Raw genomic sequence first — 19,322 nt, forward strand, 5'->3', positions numbered from 1 at the left:
GGGGGGGGGGGGAGAATATTGGATATATATTATTAATTCTGTTACGGAGGACTGCTGAAAATTCCTCACAATTTCCATGGGTGTATAGATCATCTAAATTTGAGTCTAATCTTTTTAACAGTTTATCTATAGTTGGAAGAAAAGATCTGTCAAGATCCCTCTGAAGCTCAAATGGCAAATTCTTGTGCAGCGTCTATGACGACCGAATTGTAACTGAAATCACATTATCATCAGCTTCAACCAGAGAATGCCTTAAACAAGAGTGGAAAGATTAGGATATTAGACATTTTTCTGCCAGATAATCTTCTTAATCCTTGACCTGAGAAAATTCAAGCAGGACTGTTTAACCCTATGAAGGCACTGATTAAAAACTACATTTGTACTTTGCGTTGTGGGGCTGCAATGATCAATTATTGTCGTTATTATAATATCCCAATTATCTTCAAAACTGATTGATTAATAGTTTGGTCTAGAAGATGAAAAATGCAGAATGATTTCCTAAAGCTGAAGGTCATGTCCAACCAGCTGTCCAAAATAGAAACATTCAATTAACTCTCACATACAGTGAGACAACGAAAGACTCATCCAATCACCAATTCATTTTCTATGGACTAATTGTCAGTTAGTTCCAGTGTGTTGGACGGACACTGTGATTGCTGTGTTTTATAGGTGCAGTGATGAAGTTGATGAGTTTTATAGAGCAAACTTGGATAATAACATGACACTATTTCAGCATGAAGTTATAAACCTTCCCATTTAATACAACAACAGAAAGTTTAACTGTAGAACTACTTTTGAATCAGCGTAATATACTTTCCTGGAACGATTCCACTTACTGTGGTGTGTGTGACTATAAGAGCGTTCAAACAGATGCTGAAAATTATTTGCAGATCTGTTGTAAAAACCTTCCATGACAGACATGTGTACCATTTATTACCATATTGTAAATATTGACCCACTTACTGGCTCTCCTGGCAATAAAAGCATCTCATTCTCAGCTCATATTCTGTGGTTTTAATATCAGTAAGACATTAAACATTGAGATAGCCCCCAAAGAGGCAGGCAAATAAACTAAAATATTAGTGTTATGAAGTTATTGTACTTCTCAAGATGAATGCTGGCAATACAAATGCTATCAACATCTTTTAACTATCTTATAAATGCTATCAGCACGCACACACACTCACTCACACATACTGTATAGAGGGTCCCTCCACATGTTTGACACAGTTGGCTCAGGTTGCAACATGAAAGACCTTCTCACCCAACTCCACCCCTGTAAAACTTACCAGATGGCACAAAATGGAGGACCTTTTTGGCTTCCATGTTCTCCACGGTTTTTTTGTTTTTTTGTAGATGAGACGCTTTCCAAAGTTCAACCCATCATCATTCTCTCTGTTCCCTAACACCCAGCATTCACTGGTGATCCCTTTTCAATATCTTTCATACACACACATGGCAGAGGTAGAATTACCTCCCTGCACCTCCTCCAGCAAGCACATGGGTTTGGGGGAGGAAGAGGGAGGGCAGGAAGACAAGGCATGGAGGGTGAGGGGGATATTTGTTTCTGCTGGGTCCTTGTGCCTATGAACTGGAGTGTAATGTAGGTATCGAAAATTAATTAAATAAGTAAATCAGATTTGGGGATTTGGTTTTAAACCTTTTGGCACACCTTCTCTCTTAATTCTTTTATTACACTAACATAAGTTGGAAAGTTTTGTTGGAAAGTTTTTTTTAAACTTTGGTTAACGTTATTTCACTGCTTTATTTTAAGGTTGAGCAAAACTCCTTCTACACTTGCAGTTAGAAAAACCTCATCGGTTTAACCCAATGAAGGTCTGTATACTGAAACGTTGTTACCTCAAGTACACAACACAGTGTCCTCCTCAGTGTCTTCTCCAACACACCTTTTGATTCACGGGTGTGCAAAGGTTGTGCCTCTTACTGCTTTATTTTACACAACAAATATCCTGATGAAAATCGATTCAAAATCTGTTTAAATGAAAACCATTTCAAAACAGAAAAACAGCCAGTTATCTGTACTAACCCCACTGAGATTAAGGTTTTGACTTTCAGTGAGGTTTTTTTGCTTTTAATTTTTTTGACAGTATAAATTGAAATAGTAAGTTTCTATTTTTGGAAAATCTGTGCACTCTGTGTTGCTTTCAGCTCATTGTCAGTGCTACATGGATACAAAATTTGTAAATGTTTCTATTGTACACACAGTGATATTAATATCACAATTAAGGACAATGTATCTTTACAAATGTGCACTATGTTGTAGCATTCAAACAGCTTCATTGCTGGTAACCATCAACCAATAACCTATCTTTTTTGCAAGAAATTACATTTACATCCACAGTTTCTCACCTAAATGTATTATTTGTGCTTTAGGACTAATAAACATGATGCTTTTTTGAACAATTTGACTTGCATATTACTGAAATCAGATGTAAAACTAAAAAACATTGCTCCATAGCACTACTAGTGGTCAAAAACTCAACAAGAGAAATATCACTTCAATGATTTTCAAGGTCGAGTCTGAGGAGGGCAGATATGACTCCTTTCCCCTTGTCTACGCACATAGATATTTAGTTTAGTAATTCATTCATTCCCTTTGATATCATGTAGACACAGATCTGTGAAATCCTCATAACTGCTACAAACCCTAAAGCCAGATAAGTGCAACACTCTGCCCTGTCAGACTTTGTCAAGGATAGACTACAAGGAAGTAGCCTGATGCAAGCCAGGTGCAATGACACAAAAACAGCCCCGGTGAGCGCAGTGAAAAAAAATGAAGCCTGGTTCAAGGACCAAACTGAAGACACACTGCCCCCAGCAGTTAGACTGTTAACTCACTGTGAGGCCTGCTACTCAGGAAAACTGAAGCAGCTATAAATTTACTCCACTGGTGATGGTGGTTCTCACTGATGAAGGGGAATATTAATGGAAATGTGCATCTTTGGCGGGTGTCATTCATGAACTAATGGTGCTTAGTTTTCAGTCTGGTGACACAAAAATGGAGAACTTAACATGAATGATGCATTTCTTGACACAACTCAATAAGATCAAGTATTTTACTAAACAGGAGACAAAATAGAAAGTAATGTGAATAGTGATTTAATAATTGCCTATTGATTATGTACTGTTCAAAACAATTCATAAAGTAATTGATCAGTAAGCAGATTTACAGATATCTAAGAAAAAATCACAATCTATTATAGTCCTTGATTCAGAGTTACACAGAAACTACATGGCTATTCTTTAACTCTCTGTTACTTCCTGTTTTGTTCGTCTTTCATTCATACATGTCTGCTCTAGATATTGTGGACCTTATAGTCAGGTATTTCCACAACAGTAAAAAAAAAAAAATAATAATAATAATAAATGTATTGATATGGCATTTTTTTTCAAATGAGAAGCAAACTGTGTTTCCCCAGAAGAAAGAGAAATAAATATAACAACCAGACAATGTGTAGCCACCATAACAACAATGAAATATTTAAACAAAGATAAAACAAGAAATGATATTTATTTATTTGTCCGATTTCTCACTCTCACAAACATACGTAGGCAGGCAAACAGCAGATGTCCTGAAAATTCCTGCAATAGTTTATTTGTCTGAATAAAAATGTTTGAGGCAATGTGACCCGACTATCACTTGTTTACGCTGACTGTGATTTTTTTGATTGAGTCTGACTCCAGAGGAATGCCCAGTTTAGCCTGAAGGAACAAACTCCACTTGTTTGTTTTGGCAGGCACACATGTAGGAAGAATTGTAATGCTGTGCTTTTATCTGACAGTCGGGAAGACAAACTTCATTGCCATGGTGGAATATTAATATGAAGAAAGAAATGACCTGTGCAAGAGTAAGTGGCTTTCTGCAGGGGAATCGTTTGCATCCAAAACAAATAGTTCTTGTATAAGCGGGTGACATTCTCCCTGTGGATTCCTACCATTCAATTTCTAACTGCATGATGCAATTACTCACATAATACCTGCTTGTTATTTTTCCTAGAAGTTACAAGCCAACTTTGCAAGCTCTTTTTAATTGACGTCAAAGGCAGATACAGTGAACCTTAGGTACATTTTTATTTCATGCAGGGCAGCATTAGTTTTGATGGGCGGGTGGATGCAAACAAAATAAAGAAAGTCTCCACATAGGAAACTTTCATGTTGATGTTCGGGGTGCAGGAACTGGGACACTGGGTGAGCTGGCAACTTTCAAGACAATCACTACTTGGCCCACGGCAAAAAAGCAAACAAAAAAGAAGTGCAGGCGTTACTGTTCCCTCGTCTACCATGAGATGGCAGCGCAGTCTGTTCAAAAGCAGCATGGCAGCCCCCATGAGTCTGACTCTGCTGAGGATTTAATAATAAGAAGCTGTATTTTTCACGCTGTGTACTCTTACTCATTCAGGTCACAGACTTGACACTTGACAGTGAAGCTAAACATAGTTGAAATATTTTTCTTTCTACAGTTCGCCTAGTTTGTCAAAACAAGTTGTACTTTTCTGTTTTGATGTTTCTGTTTCCACTCATGGGAAATGTGTCAGTCTCTTCTGAGACAGGGTCGCCTGATCTGACCTTCAGGACACTGAGGTCATGTCCTCAGAGTTTTGGAACTGTTTTGCAGCCTGTTACTAATTTTCTGCCAGATCTATCAGGATGTTAATCACTGCCTGCAACAACTTTTATGTTGAAATTCAGGCCTCTGCTCTAGTATGTCATTTGTGCTGAACACGGCCTTATGTTGCCATGTGTTTTTTGTATGCTTGTTTTTATGGGGATGACTTTAAATGGTTACATGTGCCATATTTGATTATTAAAATAAGGATAAAATTAAATTAACAGTGTATATAGTTTTAATAAAGTAGCTCATAGCTAAATAGCTCATAAGACCTATTGTGGGTCCTACAGACCTAATTTACAACAAACTAGAGCAGACCTTTTATATTTTGAGTAATTTTTTGCTTCTGTTTTTTTTAACTAAATAGATATTGCAACAGTCACATGACAAAAAAACCCCTCAAACTCACACTTCACCTCTGGGGAGATTATATTTCAAGTAGGTATCTCCAGCTGGACACAAGAAGAAATGGGCACACAGTGTTAAGTGATCAGATCTGAGCTCATCATTCTCTCAAATTACTGATTGTTTCACTCATATAGAAATATATATATGGACTTTCATCGCCAGAGTAACAGTAAGTCAAACACTGACCACACCATCAGTAACAAAGAGGCCGGGAAAGCAATAAAATGATACATTAATAAACTAATGTTCTGTGGTCAAGGGGTTCGCTGCAAGAACACAATGAGTTTGGCTTAGTCTCCTGTGAAACATTAATCAAACTCCATGAGCGCCTGAGGGGCATAACTGGGGGAAACACAAACTCAAAAAACAAACTGAGGGGCATTATCAGGGGAAAGCCCAAAACACACATGATGTTTGCATCATTGGTTATAAAAGCAACAAATATAAAGCCTATTCATGGTAAAGATTCTGTTAAAATCTGCAGAACGACCTACGATCAACAGTAGCTTCGTAATTCAGTCTTAGATGAGATATAAGAGCTACTGAATGAATTTGTTGACAATATTTTACTGCCTGGGAGCTATAAATGTGTAACGTGTATGTGTAATGTGTAATGTGAGTGCATGTCAAAGCTGGCAGTCAAACATTAAATATGGGCACATGTGTGGACAGACCGTTTTGTGTGATTATTATACATATTGAGGTGCCAGGAGAAATTTACCATTCACCTGTTATTTCTCAGATACACCATTGCATGTTTATCTCCCTGTTTATTCTAAATGAATCTCTGTGGTTTTGAAAGAAGTAAAATGGATTTTATTCAGAAAATATCCACCACATTCTAATAATGCCACAATTAGACATTAATCAATACACAAACACTTGTTTGTGCTGATTCAGTTTAGCCTTAAATGTACATGTTGTACTGTTCTTTCTAATCTCCTGCCCAGCATGTTCATATATCTGACCTCTCTCCATGAAGGTCATCACATCTGCAACCAAAAACTTTCACTGCATATCACTCTAAACACACATAATAAAAATGCATGCTAACATATACACAGTCTAGATCACAGGGCCATTATTTCCTCACACATTTGTCGCACTGTATTCTACAGAAATGATATTTGGATCAAATATTTGTGAATAAATTATTTCAGCATTGCTACAGTTCTTTCTGAGTGTGACATGGGCAAATATTGTCAAGCACAGCAATAAGGCAGTAAAACAAGCCAAACTCTTCCTGGTACTGAACAATCCTTTCTGGTGCTCCCACAAAGCAAAGAACAAGCACTGATGATCAGATGCAAATGTGAATTTCAGTTTTATGACCCTTACCTTCAGCAAAATGATTCAGAGTGACTCCCGACGTCTCCTCAGCTTCCTTTTTGTTTTTCATCAGGATTCTGGCAATGCAACAAAAACTCTATGATATTTTGGATATGACTGGATAATGTGGTTCCTGTGTGTAAGTTGCAGCATGAGTGATCTTGCGGGACGGCCCACAGGTAAATGGGACTGGGTCACTGCCAATGAATAACACTTTAATGTCCTCTCTGCCAATCACAGTGAAGCTGACTTTGAGATGGGCCTTGGGGAACGAGGAGACGAAAGACACGGGGGAGGAAGGTGTGAGGAAACTACTTTTAACCCATGCTGGGACTCATTGATATTTTAATGTCATTGTCTTGTAAGACATTCACCGCTTTACTGTAATGCTAAACCATGACTGGAACCATAGCATAGCATCTCCTAGACAAGTGCTTGCCCTTTCACTGGACTATTCATGCAATTCAAATGGCTGCATACAACAATCTCTAATTAGGCACGGATTAGCTGCATTTAAAGGCAAGTATTACTGAATTTCCCCAGAACTGAACAGAGGTCTTGCTTTGTTTTAATCACATTTGCAATACACAGACACAGCCTAACGTTATGTGCATGTACAGTATACTGTATTTACATGTCCTCTTGAAGAACACTGTTGTGCTACACATTGCTCATGCAGTTTTTGTAAAGTCATTCAAGCAGAGGAAGAATGTGTGTGTATTCAGTCAGCATCCAAATTGATTACTATGCCAAAAGAGGATATCCTAAGAATTGGGTTATGTTCAAAAATAATTAGTTACTATGACATGTTGTCCTATTTCATTGGAGTTCAATGGTATTTATAGCTGTTTTCTGACTGGACACACTTGGGGTGGGGTTAAAGGCCAACCTTCACAGAGAGGGACCAAACATGACAATATATGGGGACAAAAGTGCACGTCTCCTTAGGAAATCATTCATAGTGTTGTACTCATCTGTACACATCAAAAGCAACAGAAATAGTTGTGTCAGTAATGAAAAAAGACACATGATAGAGGCTGACCAATCACTGTGTGAGGTGGAGTGTGAATGCTGGAATGTCAGTTTCTGAAAGATGCAGAAATTCGCTGACACAGCCACCCCCAATTCCAACGTCGGGAAAGTGCAAGGCATCTCTGATGAAGTGTACTGACAACCTGAGGCCGCCCTGCTACCCCACCTCATAAATCCCCAAATGGATACTCCAGAGATTTGATATTGCACCCCATCCAGAGAGACAGAAAAATTGAAGTGTCAGATGAAGCGATATCCTGACTTTTAGCTCCTGAGCCACCACCATTATTACATTAATGCAGCAGGTGAAACATGTGTGTAAGATAGGATTTAGCAGATGCTCCTCCCATATTTTGTCCACAGGAATTTACAGCAATCATCTACCTTCATGTGTAATCTATCACTTATTTTGTAAGCTTATTGTATCACAGACAAACATCATATGCATCAGTGTGAATGTATTCTTATTGCACAATGTCTCTTTTCCACTCAAATCCTTGTTGTGCCAAAGAAATTTGTGTAAAAGTTGTTTCAGTTTTGTTCCAATTATCACCTTTTTTTAACCTGAATCTCACTTTTGTCCCCAGACTGTTCAACTTCCTCTCACCTCATATTGTGAGGTATGAGTGCAAAAGGATTCATACAACACTTTTGAGAAAAATCTCCTGATTATTTGAACTTGTTCAATTTAAAAACAACATCATTATTCAAATGGCTTTTAGAGAAATCTTTCACACCAAATTTTTATATAGCTATCATGCGGACCATAGTATGAATTACCCAAACAGCTTTGACTGTAATTGTATTGACAGCAACCACAATGAAGACGCTAGATGTCCCTCCTTGGTGAACACCTACTGTGTGAAGATGGGACCTCACATTTTCTCATTTGCTCTCTGCACACGGACAACACCTCTGTCATCCATCAAATTTGCACATTCAAGTGCATATTTGAGGACCCGACCACAAAGGCTCTATTTCAACGTGTCACAAAGAATGCTCTGACCTTCTGAGGCTGTATTGTAATGTTCCACCTGACTTATCCCAACATCAAAGTGCATTTTCAGCTCATTCTGCTTGTGCGTAACAGGCAGAGTGTTTGGGTTCTGTGCACCCACCTATGTTGGCACATATTACTCTCTTGACAATGTGCCCTTAAATAGCAGTGAAATACTGCACCACTGAATTAAGACCAGGTTTTTGCTGGTCAATTGCACAATCACTTTCCGCTGCCTCAAGATTTACCAACATTGCACCTGACCACACCTCATTTTAAGACCAACGCGCCCATGGGTGCACGGATAAGTAAGTGTATTTGGTGTTTAAACAACCTGGGCGCTGGACAGGAAAATGACAACTGCGTCAGTCTGAAACTAGCAAAGAAACTTGCGTTGCACTTTTCGCCACTTTGTTGCGCTGGGTGCAAGATAGGGCCCCAAGACTTTCATACTCAAGAGGAATCGTATCAACTCAGCTGAGGGCTCAAATTGTAAATTAAAAGAATGATGAGGAAAAAGACAGTCAGAGTGAAACTTAACCAAGAACTATTGAAAAGATTTGAGAATTTAAAATTGTGTCGAACAAATGCTGTAAGATCCATGCCAGAGACCTTTTTAAAACTTGAACCCATTTAATAACAGGACTACAAGTCTACAGTCATGCCTGCAGCTGGGCGAGACTGTACTAAATGCTGACATCAGCATGCTAACATTCACACAGTAACAGTGGTAACATCGCGATGACATATAATGGTTCTCATGTTCACCGTTACCTTAGTGTGTTAGCATGCTAATATTTGTTAATTAACACTAAACACAAAGTACAGCTGAGGCTTTACTTTCATGGCAATCCATCAAACAGATCAGAGAGAGTTTACTCAAGATCACAAAGGTAAACCTTATGGTGGCAGAAGAAAAGTCAAGGAATTACCAAAGTTGGTTGACTTCATCCTCTGGAGACCATGAATGTCACATGTAACTACTTCTTTAGCTTACCTTGGTTTTATTCCACAAAGAAAGACTGAAAACACACATTGTAATGTTTTTTTTACTTAAAGCTCACAGGAAAATAACTCTTCTAGTTGTTCTTGTTGTTCATCTAGATACTCTTCTAGTATCTCTCTCTCACTGGGTTCGTAGTACTATTGACACCCACAAGAACACAGTGCTGACTTCAGCCGAGTCCTTTAAGAAGGTCTACACATATGTGAATTAATATGTGATTATTGCTGCTGGCTGTTGCAGCTTCATCTTTTTTTAGTTCAAGCCATTGCACACAGGGGAGGCCAGCTAGAAGCACTGCCAATATATGTCATGTTCATTGCCTCAATTGTTAGTTCATTATATTTGTCTAATTTCTGGAACTCAAATTATAGTATGTTAATACAAAGTACATAGTACAAAGTACAAAGTATCTTCATTGTCCCTTACAGGGAAATTTGCAACAAACAATATGACATGATGGCCAGAGTGATATGTAAGAGTTTATTCATCAAGGTCAAAGTGCAGAAGTCGAGTAAGCAGTCACAACGGGAACGGGAACAAAAGAAAACTTGTATCCCTTGGTCCTCATAACAGGCACCCTAAACTGATGATCTGATGGTAACAGTTCAAAGTCTGTTCGAAGAAGGTGACCTTGTCACTCCAGAGAAGAAGTCGCCTTTCTGAACACCTGCCTGTTGTAAAGGTCTGTAAGCTGGGCTCGACTGCCCCCTGAAATCTAACAAACCACTCCGATGAGTCTACCAAGCCTGTTTTTGTTGGCCAGAGTCAAATTACCAGACAACGCAACAATGCAGAGCATTAAAACTGATTCCATAAAACTTTTATAAAAGAGAGTCACCATCTCCGCGGAGACATTAAAAGAGCACATTTTCCTCAGGAAAAAAGTGCTAGATATACAAGAATGCACAAAATATATGGGCATAGAATAAGAATTTAAATTCTAAAACTACTGTAATGTATTGTAATATACCGTGATATGATGTATCGTGATTTAATTTAAATAACTATTCAATGCCAGTATATCGCAAGCTCTAACATATAATCTCATTTCATATCATGAAATGGCTGTGTAACAGTTTTAGCACTAACAAAGACCATTTTATGCAATTATACAATAAGTTTTCAGTATTGCGTAAGGCTCATTATTACGATACATCTCAAACTTTCAATCTCTTCTTAGCTCGATATTGTCAGAGTGAGTTTTCCTGCTTAATCTATGTGCAGAAATCTAACAATACAACCTTACCAGATGAGACATTCATTGGGACAGCTATTCATTTCACCTGTCTCTGGCAATTGAAGTTGCCTGGCCTCATACGGTTTGGCCTGTCAAATAATAACGAGCACCCTTGTTATATAATTCATTGGCAGTAGACTCTTCCAAGTCATAGTTTAGGATTAAATCATTGTATTTTACTTTGACTTCACATGTGCAGTGCAACCTGTTTACATTGAGATATAGAACACTGAAAAGACTTTCTGTGTTTTTCACACAATGTTCCAAAAACACACAAATGCTGTGCAATGTATTTTTTCCAAATTTGATTTACTTGGCTACCTTGGTAGTTCAGAGAAATATCTGAGTTAGGTGGAGGTCATAGCCAGTGGATAATGCCAGTAGGTAAATTGTGTTTCATAGTGGAATTCTAACAGTAATAACATTCTCTTTATTTCTGCTATTTTCTTTTTAGGCCAAAGATACCAGGAGTCCATTGTTACCTTGACTTCACATGCACAATGGAATTACTTCTGTGTTTCATTATTTCACAATATTTTCTTACATACTTTTGTCTGTGTTGACTATCTGCCAACACAGTAAACCAGGTGCCTAAAATAGTTAATCTGTATCTAATTGTTCCAGGGTAAGCATGGACTTATTCATGTATAAACTTCAGCCCTCATTATCATTATCAAGGTTCACCAGCAAAACCTGACACGAAAGAATAGACGCTATTTTCTTCTCTTGTCAAGCTCGCTTTATTTCATTGTTTTGAAAGGTTTTGTGATTCTTATTACATGTCAGTAAGGTTTTTTGATATACAGTGTATTATAGATGAAAGTTTATAGCCATGCATTTCTACCATCTTTCCCAGTTAGTGCAAATTTCCAGCTTCACAAGAGTGGAAATCATTGTTTCAAAACTGAATACCAGTATCAGCTTGGGCTCTTTAATAAATGAGCAAGCTGAATAAATGGAATTTCTGTTCAAGGATGGTGATTTGTACTGCTTAGCTGACCCCAGGAGTTCATCAGTATGGGAGTTTAGGTCTTATTAAAACTTTTTTAAACTCTTGGTTGGCTCTCAAACTCTGTGTCAAAATGAAATTTTAAGATCTGAGCTGTTTTAGCTACATTGTGCTTGTTTGTTTGTTGCTTCAGTTTTTTCTGTGTCACGTGATTAACACTCATACAACCTACAGCAAGGTAGATGACAGTTCTCCTTCTTTTGCTTGAACTGCTGCCAGCCACTATTTACGTACACAGTATGACTGAGTCAAAATCAAAACACAGGAAGTGGACGCCTTCACATGACACACCAATGCTGTGGACAGCAACATCAAGTTCACTTGGGAGGATGTCAGAGGAAATGGTCTGGCCTTCTTGGATTGAGCAGTACACAGTAAAGATGACAGAAGCCTCAACGTTGAAGTGTACAGAAAAAGCACACACAGATCAATATTTACCCTTGGTTCTTATCACCCACTGGAACACAAACTGTGAGTTATCACAACCCCTCACCATCAGGCTCAGAATGTGCCCACAAGGAGAGAGGGAAGGACAAGGAACAAAAACCTCAAGCAAAAGTCCAGTTGCCTTCTTGTAGCTTTTAGTGATACTGCGAGGTAATATTAATCTATCATGTAGGGCTGCAACCAATGTTAATTTTCATTTAAATACATCTGACATTTTTTAATTGATTTATTGTTCAGAGTATAAAATGTCCAGAAATAGTGAAAAGTCCCAGCATAATTCCCTGAACCTCAAGATGCTACGTTCATATTCTTTGTTTTGTCTGACCAACATCAAAAACCCAAAGATGTTGAGTTTACTATCCTAAAAAACTATTCACATATTATATTCACATCTTAAAAACTGTTGCCCATGATTTTTTACACAAAAAATACCCAAACAACATAGTCCAGCTCTACAGAGACACTGAAAGATTAAAAAAGAAAAGCAAAAATACTAGACAATAGAAAAAGTTTCACGTTGCTTGTTGCTATATAGTCTCCGGCCACAGGGGGCAGTGTTGAGCACAACCAGTCAGGTAGACAAGCGAGGAAGAGTTACACGCCACCTCAGATTTTAAATCCTTGAATTGAGTTTACTTTCACATAACGCCTGACATCGACCTCAACTATCTTTCAGGTGTTGCTGAAACGTTCACCTGTTTTCCGGCAGCTTTGCATGTAAATATTAATCTGATAAGCAACTTTTTATTAGCACCATTTGGCAAGCCTTCGAGGACCATGATATGTTGCTATGTGACTATTCCTTCGGGGATAGGTGGAAGTCAAAATGTGTCGGACATTTAATCTATTTTATCCATGAAAACACTCAGCCAGGTTCAGTTTACCTGGCACTGGATACGTCAGCGGTCCAAGGGGAGCATGACCACCGGTAGCTCCAGGCGAAAGATGGCGGGAGTTCAGAGGGAAACCACAATCAATTCATCAGTTTCAGCCCGGCGACAAATCTGTGGCGCACTAATGTCATTGTTGGTTTGAAAATGACTCGTCAAACTGAGACTTTATGTACTCCCTATCAACATTTTGGACATACAGTTACCTGTTAATTTACGGCTAACTTCATCGACTTGATTGACAAGTTTGAACGCACTTGGTCCAGAAGCTGCTCTCCTAAAGGTAAGAGCCATGTCCTTTTTAAATGTGTGCGGTGTGATACAGTGTCAGATGTGTTTCCTGTTTGTTTGGCCTGTTACAAAACATGTGTCACTTGTCACATGTTATCTTGTTGTTGCTTGGTGGTTTGAATGGCTTTTCTTAAACATGGCTTCTCTTTGACAGTCTTGTTACCTGTTTGGGCGCCATGAGTGAGTTGCATTATACACCTTGGCTATAAAGCAGGTGTAATTTGTGAATGGGATGTTTGTTATCAGAGCTTTCTCTGCAGTGATTTGTCATTAAGCTCTAACAGTGGCCTGTGGTTTGACTTGTAGCCTGTCATTTTGCTCAAGTTGATGTGTCTATTAACAGTGGAATTTCACTATTTACTCTGGCTTTTGTGCAGTAAATCCATGGTATAAACCATAGTGCTTTATTAGCACATTCAGTCAGTCTAACTGGTTAACTATATTAATGTTTTCTTTAGTAGTCAGTAAATCTCTTGCATACATATTGTGGCAAGTCCTCATGTACAATGAACATTAAAATCTATGGTGCCCTGGGTGTTGAAGGGGGGACAACTAGAGATTGTCAGCCCAGTGGCCCCTGACCTGAATGTCAGTGCGACCAAGAGTCATGCTGAGATCTGTACTAGCCCTTCACAATCCCTGTGAAGCTCCTTGCTGACAGAGAAACAAAAGGGCTGGCGTGCTGAATGTATTGTCCACACCCTCCCAAGATGAACAGCAGAGCAGACGTGAAAAGAACAGAATTAATGGACAAATATAATTGTGAGCTATAGATAACCATAGCTATCATTTGTAATTGTATTTAATGCATTTGAATAAAACTAGCTTTTTGACTTTATGTATACAGTAAATAGGGCTTGGCATTACTGCACCCCAAACAGAAATTGGACTTTTATGAAAACATAAATCATATTTATGTTTTCATTTAAGAGAAAGTATGTCTGCACCAAGCCCTTACTGACATAACACAATCAACAATTTGTGTAGGCAGTGAAGTAGCAGTGACCAACACTGTGCCCACCGCTGGCTTTATGCCTGTGAGGCACAGCTCTGCAGCCACAGTGGAAAGACTGAGTACAAACAAACTCAACTCTTGCTCAACAAAATCTCCTCTTTGGAAATTTTGGTTGATTTGTACTCATAAAGTAATTTGCATATGTTAACATGATTTTAAATGTATTCACTGTACAGTGCAGAAAGGGCATTGTTAATGTGGAGTGTCACATTAATTGTTTTCTTCTGAAGGAGGAAAAACATTTGGTGCAGAATGAAATTATTGTGCCTTTTCCAAGCTATCACTGATGTGTTAGTTGTGATGACAAAATCTCACCTCAGTGAAAAACAGTTTCCATGGCCCAAAGTGAATCCAGAGGTAAGACTTATGTCAAACTCATCCTATGTTTGTTCTGTCCCATGACGATGTGATATCACAAACAGTTTAAAGTCTCTGTGACAACTGTCAGCTGTGATCCAAGGCTGTGTGTGCAGATAAGTTTGGTCAACCGCGTGTCTGAGTCTGCGAGAACACTGCAGGAGCAATGTTGTGGGACACAGAGAAAACAAAAAGAGGACAGGTTGTCAGACTCAGAACTACTAAAAGCTGTGGAAACAAAACAGGCCCTAAAAGTGAGGTGATCTGAGGAAGGATGAACTCCTTTTGAAATCACAGGCAAGTGCTAATGTCATTAAATTCGAGCCTGGAAATGATCTATGACGTATGTTGCATTAAGTGAAGGAAAGACTTGTGTTCTCTAGTTTTAGTTTCTAAAATGTGAATATAAAGAAATCTGTAATGCTACCTGCGAGTGCCTCTCTCATAATAATAAGGTACAATTTACAATTTTGCCTTGTCCATGAGTGTTGATCAGTGAGATCTTTGCTTGTTGGATAATAAAAACAATAGGAGCTTTTTCAACAAAATTCCCAGGAACTTCAATTTTTCCATCTTGACTATTCTTGGCTCCAGAATATAAGCACAACAACATGTTTGCAGTCACAGGTTTTTAGAAATGCCGGGTGTTTGACTGTGACACAAGCTCCACCCTGAAAGTTCCTGAACTTGTAGAGAGTACTACCCCCACTGCAGGGAACTTGATTTTGACCCACATCCTCAGCTTTCTGTTCCCCAGGAAAATCTCCGACAGTGGAAATGCCTAATTTTCTTCATTGATTTTCATTGAATGTGTTAATTGAATAGAAATAAATCCCTAAGAGTTGCGACAAGGTTGAAGGAGAGAAAATTTATTGTTTTAGTCTATATTGGCAGACACTAAGCTTGTACGCAACTGGTTAAAGCTGATCACATAATTATAGAGAGTCAGAGATCAGCAGGGGTTTGAAATGTGTTGCCACAACCTGTGTGCATCTTCTGGTTCTCATTGGATCTGGGCATTCTGATAAGGAAGGGTGTTATGAAGAGGTCACAGGTACTTTGGAGTTAATGAGCAACAATTAGGTAATCAGTGACCCTGGACACTGTTGACCCTGCCAGAGATGTTAGAGTTCTGTCTCCGGCTGTCCAGTTTGAACAGGCGTGAACTATGAGCTTCACAAAAATGGGGGCATAATGATACAGATAGATGACACATTTTCTGGTTGAGCGGACCTGAGGCAGCGAGGCAGCACTAACAAGGTGACAGGGAAAACTTGAATCAAGGTAGTTTGGAAGAGAATATTCTGTGGCACAGGGAAGTAGAAAAGTTATTCCTGTCAGACCAAAATCTTTTGTCTGTAAAGTACAAAGGAGAATATGTCAGCTTCTCTCTCTTGTGTTTTCATTAATTATTTTAGCTCTATTTTGAGGCCTTGATTTCCTGTTACAATTTACTGGCAGTAAATTTCATTAGGAAAAGGAAAACGAGGAACATAAGAAACTAAATAAACAAGTCAATTAAAATAATGGCATTAAATCTTAACTAAAAATGTTTTAATAAGATTTTAGTCTATAAACATAAGAAAATAGTGAGTTATACCAAAATCTAAGGCAGTATTGAAATAGTTTGTTTTGCATGAACAAAGTTTGAAACCAAAATATATTGTATGTATTGTAAATAGATTACAATGATAGAAATCAATAATCACGTCAGCCTGAGCCCGACCTATTCTTTGTGTTTGTAAATACTTTAAAAGTAACATTTTTAAAACATTTTACATTCATACAATATCTAGTTTCTAGCATTAAGGCTTAAAAAGATAAATGATAAGATTCAGACAACAATATATTTTATTTTTCTCAAGATTTCTCATAATTCCATGTATAATAACAACTGAACTGTGGCTTTGTTATTTCTATTGTCAACTCTTCTTTATACATTTCTTCATGAAAATGAACCCCTCTGCTTTAGATGTTCATTTACTTCTGTTTGCAGTCTGCAAAAATGGTACAGTGTTAGGATAACTTCATAAATACCATTCCTCCTTGGTGTCTATGAAGCCTGACATTTCCTTTATAAGTGTGTTTGAGCACTTGTGTAGACTCTCAGTATGTGTCCCCTGGGGTTGCCATGACTGCAGAGAGCTTCAGTTACTGCAGGTTGCCTTAAAAGCTTTGAATATCAGACCCCTGCTAAAGATGGTTGCTAGAAAATGTCATATAGGATTACACTCAGTGCACTAAGGGTAATAGTTTGATCTCAGTAACAACAACACGGATGTGGATGTATTGTAAACATTAATTGTAAAGTGTGATGTTTTGAATTCTGGAGGTGCTTGTCCAAAGCATTAGGGGGCAGTATAACCTCAGCTCAGAGTCTCTCAGAGCAGCCGGTTACCTAGAAGAGCTCCACAAACTAGCAATGCCTATTTTGTGTTCTCATCTTCACTTTTTCTTAATGATGGAGGAGATAAGTAATATTTTGAGCTGAATAAGAAGATGTGCAAATAAGATTGTTGTGGTAATACAGATGAAATGACTGGGCGTGAAGTGGTACTGAACATTTTGCTCATAATGACTAGTAAGTGTGGTTGATTGTGTCAGGTCCTCTACTGATTACAATGCTTTGTGATTTGATTGCTAATTGCTCCCTTCGCATTGGATTTCTTTTCTTGCATACCTCCACTTAACCTGAGTGTGCTTTGGCCGCGGTCAAGCTTTATCGCAGAATGTCACAAGAACAGAATTTTCTTAGAAAAGAAAAACATGAAAATTGACTCATATTTAGTGATACTGATTAGAGCTGGAATGATTAGTCGATCAATAGAACATTACTTGTCGACTATTTTTCATAGTTGAATTTTTGTTTCAGTCATTTTTTATTTAGTACAAATGCCAAACGTTCCCTGGTTCCAGCTCCTTAAATATATAGGAGTTGTTGTATTTTCTTTGTCATGTGATAATAAACTCAATACGGACAAAACAAGACAATCTGTCACTTTAGGATCTTGGAAATTGTAACAGTCATGTTTGCTGTTTTCTGACATTTCACTTAATTGAGAAAATAAGTGGCAGATAAATCAATGATGAAATTGTAGCCCTAATATTGTTATTTTTCTGTTTGTATGTGTGTGGAATTACTTCAGAATGAAAAGAACAGCATGTCCAAAATTGTGTACATAAAAGCCTTTGATGATGATGTTTTGGGCAAAGGGGAAGAATTCAAAGGTGGTTTTATCAAGGCTGAGTGGATTAGGTGATATGGTACTAATGGGCAGGTGCTGGCTTGACTTTACATCTGGAGCTAAAGCTGTGGAAAAGGTGTTCAGCAGACAGAAAGAGAACATGCCAACCTCTAGCCCATATCTTTGCCCATGCAGAGACTTTTCTTGAGGGCAAATTGCCGCTTGGTCTAGTCTGAACGGCTTCTCCACAATGATAGTGACTGAGTGAGGACATGGCTGGTATAAGAGGTGGATGTGAACTGACATCCCCATACACTCAACCCACCAGCCTGTTGCCTTGAGAATATCTCATTTAGCAGTAGAGCAGAAATAGACAGAAATGCTCTGTAACATTACTGTCAGCAAATTGGTCCAAGGGCTAGACTATGGAATATGTTTTTTTGGCAAATTTGAATACTTGTGTACGTGCAACTCTGGACCTGTGCATGGTTTGCCCAATCATGGGCAGTATGGTATATAATGCAGTGTCTCAACAAGTTTAGCTCTGTAATGTCCAGCAATAGGTTGGCTGATTAATCACGTCCCAAACGCTTGCACAATAAATGAAGTACTTTAATGGGTATTAGCCTGGGAATCTATGCTTTTCCACCCAAGAGTAATTTTGCCACAAATCCACTTAATTGCACAAGCGGCTATGCCTCTGTTGCTTCAGCTCTCTGTCAAACTGAAAACTTTGTACCCGCCAATTAAATTCACCAGGAATAGAAATAACTATGGGTGAAAAAGTTTTATTTAATTGTTGTTGACTTGACTTGACTTTGTTTTTTGTTTTTTTATTTGTTGGCCCTATCTACATTTTCAGTTTAAAAGAGGGAACATCTGGATGTACCTCTCAAATATACACTGGTCCATCTGTGAATATACTGATCTGTAACAGGAAGCAGAGGAACCCCAACAGCCTTCACCTGTTTTGCTGTTTTTTGCCTCAACCCCAAGGTTAATACTGAAAGAGCAGGACATTTCATTCTGAACAGGATGTTGCACTTATTGAACACGGGAGTACAAGTATTTCTAATCAAGGGTGCTGTGGTGAACAGGCTGTTTCACCAAGTAGGGACCGATGATTAATTAAACGATTAATTTAATAATATTATGGCCACTTAAGTCACAAAGGGAAGGGTAGACATAAAGACAAGTAAGAGGTGTTTTTCTCATTATAATTGAGGCATGGGATGAGTTTTATGTGGTGTTACTCAACAAAAGGTTGATAAATTACTGATATCATCTTCATTCAATTTCTGTTCTTGATGTCACCAGCTACACACACTGTGACTCACTGTAAAACACTGTAGGCGAAGACAGAAGAAGCAACATTTATTTTGCATTTAAATCAGTGATGCTTTTTGGATTATTTACTTGCATCTTGATTGATTATTAGCTATCTGATTATTATTAAATTTTACTAGATTAAGAGTTTTCTTCATTTTCT

The 19,322-nt window shown here is 38.2% G+C and overlaps 1 protein-coding gene across 2 annotated transcripts in view; it reads right to left on the reverse strand.

Moving 5' to 3' along the window:
* LOC111648275 (solute carrier family 4 member 11-like) overlaps positions 1-6,507 on the reverse strand; it is a 24,547-nt gene extending 18,040 nt beyond the window's left edge. Inside the window, exon 1 of one of the 2 annotated variants that reach the window (XM_023398115.2) lies at positions 6,377-6,507. In XM_023398115.2, coding sequence (XP_023253883.1) covers positions 6,377-6,437 — 61 coding nt within the window. In that variant the 5' untranslated portion in view covers positions 6,438-6,507. Of the gene's footprint in view, positions 1-1,289; positions 1,509-6,376 lie in introns of those variants that run through there. The other variant, XM_023398116.2, reaches the window with a different exon arrangement.
* Positions 6,508-19,322: the final 12,815 nt, after the last annotated feature.

Source organism: Seriola lalandi, unplaced genomic scaffold, assembly GCF_002814215.2.
Source record: "Seriola lalandi dorsalis isolate HSWRI2012SDOR001 ecotype SW California unplaced genomic scaffold, Sedor1 jcf7180002054972, whole genome shotgun sequence".
NCBI classification, from domain to species: Eukaryota; Metazoa; Chordata; class Actinopteri; order Carangiformes; family Carangidae; genus Seriola; species Seriola lalandi.